Source organism: Cyprinus carpio, chromosome B22 (genome assembly GCF_018340385.1).
Source record: "Cyprinus carpio isolate SPL01 chromosome B22, ASM1834038v1, whole genome shotgun sequence".
Classification (NCBI taxonomy): Eukaryota; Metazoa; Chordata; class Actinopteri; order Cypriniformes; family Cyprinidae; genus Cyprinus; species Cyprinus carpio.
Window position 1 is genome coordinate 32,346,452 of NC_056618.1, and position 6,000 is coordinate 32,352,451.

At 35.6% G+C, this 6,000-nt stretch overlaps 1 protein-coding gene across 1 annotated transcript in view; it reads right to left on the reverse strand.

Annotated features, from left to right (window-relative positions):
- LOC109083389 (NACHT, LRR and PYD domains-containing protein 12-like) overlaps positions 1 to 1,110 on the reverse strand; it is an 84,178-nt gene extending 83,068 nt beyond the window's left edge. Inside the window, 3 exon segments of the mRNA XM_042748894.1 lie at positions 327 to 443; positions 523 to 691; positions 956 to 1,110. Coding sequence (XP_042604828.1) covers positions 327 to 443; positions 523 to 581 — 176 coding nt within the window. The 5' untranslated portion in view covers positions 582 to 691; positions 956 to 1,110.
- Between the last annotated feature and the right edge of the window lie 4,890 nt (positions 1,111 to 6,000).

Below are 6,000 nucleotides of genomic sequence, written 5' to 3' on the forward strand. Positions count from 1 at the left end.
TGAAATATAACAGAATACAAACTGTTTCTGTAAATCTCACTCTGCTCTGACAGAAACACCTTCACTGTTTCAACCTCCCTTTAATGTTCATCTTTCACTTGAGGAGTCTGTTGTTACTTGAGAGTTAAAAGATTAAAGTATTATTTTTCTATGAATAAAAGGAATCTGCCCCATGTGCTCTTTTCATTCATATATTATAGAATAAAATGAAATAATACACACATATAGATAAAGACACAGAAACATCCAGCAGCAACAGAGACACCTGGTGACAATTTTCATAACACACCACACCTACGTTATTTATGGCACTCATAATATCTCACCTGGACTCAACAGAAGAGTCTTCCTCTCTGCAGAGATCTGAAAGATCCATCGCTGGGGTTTTCCTCACAGACACATCCATGTGTTCAGATAAATCTGATTCACGCCCCTGAATCTGACTATAAATGAAAATACTATTGTAGTGTGCATTTATTGTTTCTGAGCATTAAAAATGTGAAACATTTCAGGTTTTCTCACCTCTTGACTGTCTTTATCTGTGTGTCATGTTCTTCAGAGAGATTCATTCTGGAGGCCATGGTTTCATCTAAAAGCAGATCCAGATGTTGATCACAGAGTCAGTTATGAATCATCTCAGTTAATTTTCTCAAATCCACCTCTGTCTCAACAGTCAGTCCACAGCAGTGACCTGCACACATGAAAAAACTATTTCATCCTGACATTATTTACACAGAATCAGATTATTCACAAACAGCAAAACACATTCAGACAAGCACTGTGTTAAAATGAAAGTAAAAGTGTAATCTGACGATTTACAGACTCTGTGTTTTATCTCCTAATGTCATTTAAACAATTTTAATAATATCTGACACTGTTTATTGTTGTACTTCACTTTAAACCAGTCAGGATTGATTTTGGCTATCAAAGATGATTGTTAAATCGTGATACTCACTATGTTTTTCTCTCTTGATGTAGTTTACTTCCTCATACGACAAAACAGACCCCGCTGTAATAGTTTCACTTTCATGAGTCACATGACGAGGAGGAGTTTAAGTGTCCAAAACAAACAATAAAGGTTTATTTCCCCTTAATACTTAATTTAATTCTTTATTATTTAAAGTTATATAACCCCTGAATGTATTTTCCTCACAGTCTGTACTCTGTGTGTTGTTTATATGAAGGTAGTCTCTCGTAGCTGAAGACTGAAGATCTGGGATTCGGCCAAGCCCCGCCCATGAAGCCGTGTGACTGACATGTCCAACAACCAATCACAGTTCGTTTCGTTTATCATCACGTTTCGGGGCGTGGAAATGTCGCCACAATAACAGACAGGTGTGTAAAACTCTCGGATGTATTTTAAAGATTGTATGCCGGGAACTTTAAATATTTCATATACTTTTGTGAATCCAGCGTTTAGTTGATTTTGATAAGCGCTCGTCGTCACAGTTGTAAACACGACGGCTTAATTCTTACATGAGGGTTTGGCGCCACGTCATCTTTGTTTCCAGGCGGAACGTTAAAGAACGCGACACACAAGTCTACCAGAAATCCTGTATAATTCAACCAATCTGATGACGGTGCGTTACAAACAGGGGCAGGTTCAAGCTCAAACCTGTGTGCACCGTTTTGCTACGGTTTCTGATTTGAACGACATGTTTCCTGGAAACGGTTTGTAACGGGGTTTGAGATGCGTTTTCTCAAACATGTGTCATGTCAGTCCAATCAGCAGCAACATGTATATAAACCACGCGTATAAAGAGACAGCTTGCACAATCTAATTAACATCAAAATAAATTCACAAGAGCAAGTATATTGTTTGCACGTTTATTTACATTAAAGGAAAAATAACTGAAATAATAAGAGCACAAGTATAGATCTGGAACTTCTTTAAGTCTGTCTAAATATCATTTAGTAATTGCAATGTCTTCTGGTCCATATCCTTTCCTTAGGAAGGTGTGCTAGACCTTAATGCAACATGAAAATACTATATATTTTCCTGTTGTATTGTGGAGTGACACTTTCATAAACTTTTCTATACTCCTCTGATTATTTAATGGTAAATATTACAATATCATAGCACAACAACACTGATTAGCAATAAGTCACACTTCAAAAATAGAATTGAATACATGAATCAGGAAATGGTCTATTTTGGATTTAAAATGACAATTATCATGTAAAGGTGATAAGTTTGCATCCCTGGATATTCAGTTGTTTATGTCTCTTTGTTATATTTGCATACAGTACATCTATATCTAGTATCATTATAGCAAAACTGAGCACCTGTGACAGTGGGATCTGTAAAGAATATTTCAGTAGTCATCAAGACAATGTTTTATGAGTTGCAAACTAGCATGTTGTTTCTTTCACAACACAACGGTTCCATCTTCCCAAAATCTTCACTGCAGTTGCACGAATGTTGTTCTACAAATCACAAATGAAGAAATTCAGATGCTCAAATTTTCATAGAGATCAGTTAAATTTTGACCAACCATGCACATTCCTTCGTGTATCATCCACACTGTTTGACTATTCTCATGTGGCAGTATTAATAAATAACAATATTAACAATACTAATATAATATTATATTAATACATTACATTTACATGTAAATGTATTAATACGATTGACAGTATAGTGTTGATACAGTTAAGATGCAGTAAAGAAAAAATTACTTCTAACAGTATTTACTACAGTAGCACATTAGTAACAATACTAAAAAGTTATACCAGATTTATGCAGGGCCATATTTAATTTTACCAGAATATTATGTAATATTAAATTAAATTAAAATAACAATCTGGAACTAAACAACCAGAAGACAAAGGAGATCATTGTGGACTTCAGGCAGACTAGGAGTCATGCACACACACACACCCATCTACATCAACGGAGCTGATGGAGCGTGTGTCGAGTTTCGAGTTCCTTGGCATCCACAATTTCTGATGACCTCACCTGGTCCCTAAACACCTCCACCCTGGTCAAGGTGCAGCAGCGCCTTTACTTCTTGCGGAGCCTTAAGAAAGTTCACCTGAATCCCAGGATCCTTGTGGAATTCTACCGCTGTACCATTGAGAGCATACTCATAAACTGCATCTCAGTATGGTACAGCAATTGCTCCGCATCTGACCGCAAAGCACTCCAGCGAGTGGTGAAAACTGCTCAACGGATCACCGGCACCCAGTTAACTTCCCATTGAGAACATTTATCACAAGCGCTGTCTGGGCAGGGCAAGAAACATCATCAAGGATGCCTCTCACCCTAACCATGGACTTTTCACTCTCCTTCCATCCGGCAGACATTACAGGAGCCTACGCTCTCGGACTAGCAGGCTCAGGAAGAGCTTCTTCCCTGAGGCCGTGACACTTCTTAACGCCACAACACCAATCTAACCTGTACCTGCTTTATTACTGCACTGGTCACAGTATTTTACATACATGTATTTACACTACTCATATTTTGCACAGACTGTACATTGTTCAAGCTATTACACCTTTAACTGTCTAAAGTTGTTACTTTACAAAGCACAGTAAATTATTTCTATAAAAATATTATTGCACTACTGATATTTTGCATAGAATACATTGTATAACAATACTATTGTACACTCAACCAACTGTATTTATTACCACTGTTTTACATTGCTGCTGTACATATAATCCTACATTGCATTCCTATTTATATTCTGTACATACTCTGCTTAATACTGTATTTAGCAACTGCACTGTACATTCTGTAAATCATAGCTTCACTTACTCTGCACTTATATGTATATAAAACATTATATTCTTGCACTATTGGTTAGATGCTAACTGCATTTCATTAGCTCTGTACTTGTACTCTGAATAATGACAATAAAGTTTAATCTAATCTAATCTAAAAAAAAATAAAAAAAAAAAATGTAATTGTTTTCTTTGTAATGAATTTAATGTTTAATTTTAACAACATTGTAGCAACGCATTTTTTTTTTTTTGGTGCATCATCATGGTGGTATTAATTCTCCATAAAATCCATGAAGTGTGAACTGGGCCTGTGAAGTTCATAACAACTCTCAGCATTCATATTACTTCTCAGTAGGACAACATTTATACACTGCTTTAGTATTTATCATTAAGTTGACCTCTTCTTCCTTTTTGTTCTTTTATCATGGCCCTCTTCATCAGAAGTTATTTCCGATGTATGGAGATCAGAATCCACATACTTTTTTAGCAACTTCTGTGCTTTCTCTAGGGTTTCTAATAATATAGATATAGGTAATAAATGATAGATAATAGATAAGATATATATATATCTTCAGCAAAGCATGTATAGTATCAGAGCATGGAGGTAATAAAAATTTAATTATTTGCATCCCATTCTTACCACACTTTTTGAGCAGTGGAACAGGCTCAAAGAGTGTCCATCCATCTTGTACAGGCTCTTTTCTCTTTACTGCTGCCTTTAATTTTGTTTGGTTGTAATTTGGCCAATAACATTTTTGTTCAAAAAGCCAATTTTCTGGGACAACATCTGTGCTTTTGTCTGGAAATTCTATCAACGTGTAACACTGCTTCACTTTATCCATTATTGTCTAGGAAAAGATAAAAGTGTCTAATCAGAAGAAGCCATCTTATTTTATCATTTTCTTTAAGATCTCTTATGTGTGTATATATAAATGCATGTATAAATGTTGACTCCAGTTGTGATTAGTTCTGGGTTGCTGCGTGTTCAGCTCCCATACCCATTCTAACCACTGTGGGGTAAGAGTCAGATTTGAATGTTTTTATTTGTGTGTAATGTCAGTATGTGAAGATAACAGGGAATGTGGGTGTGGTATCAGGCCTCTGAAAAAATTATTTATATATCACTCTAAATCTTTATGACTTTGGTTCATTTTGGAAACACTTTATATTTTTTTAATGAATTCGGAGAGATTTCGGTCACTCCATTGACAGTCCAACTATCAAAAATATATATGACAGACAGATTTAATTTAGACATAATAAACATTTATGAAAGCACATGTACAGTGCATTGCATAAACTCAAGTGCTTGTGTGTGTGTGTGTGTGTGCATGTCCCACGAGCCAGTGAGGTTTGTTCTAGTGTGCATGCACTTATTTCTACAAAATTTTAAGCACTTTCTGTATATTTAACCAATATTTACAAAGAATTGAATCAAAAGCATATAAATATATCCATCATTTGAAGTGACTGTGTCTCTTCAGAAGACTTGGGATAAACCTTTTGATCCATATGGATTCATTTTCCAGTGTTAAGATTACATTTTTGGATCAAGAAAGCTTTTGCTAGTTGGACTGTTAATGGAGTGGCTGAAATCTCTCAGATTTCATTAAAAATATCTTAAGATGTGTTTCTAAGATGAACAAAATTTTTTGGATTTGGAGAGTTGAAAGAATTTCTATTTTTGGGGGAACTAACCTTATGATATAGTGCTACCAATTTTATATCTTAAGATGTGTTTCTAAGATGTTAAACACTTTTCCAAAAGCCTGACACTACACCCACCGTATGTGCTTTATTTGCAGTGGAGAAGGGGTATTGTGAAAAAAAAAAACATTCTCATTTTCAGGAAGAAGGACATATGTTTGTTTCACACTGGACAAAGCTACCAGTTCAGTGTTTTCTTGCAAGACGGAGACTCTGTGACATCCGAATGCAGAGTCGCACGGGTAAGTGGTAAAAGCGATTTAGTTTTTCGGAACCTCTGACACACTAAAAGGACACTTTGATTCTGTTTGATTATGTCCTTAATTACAGCAATGTCTGTTTTTTAATGCAGTTGTTTTTTTGTTTAGGTGACAAAACACAATCAGAAAAAGAATGACACTTCTTAAGCTCTTTTGAACTTGATAAGAGACGGGATTCATCATTTGATTGGTAAGATTCCTTTGAAAGCATTTCTGAAAGTCTTCTGACAACCTGCTGTAAAAGGATGATCTGGTTTTCTAACCAATCGTTTCAGTCCTCCAAGGTAATTCTCATATGGAAATGCTG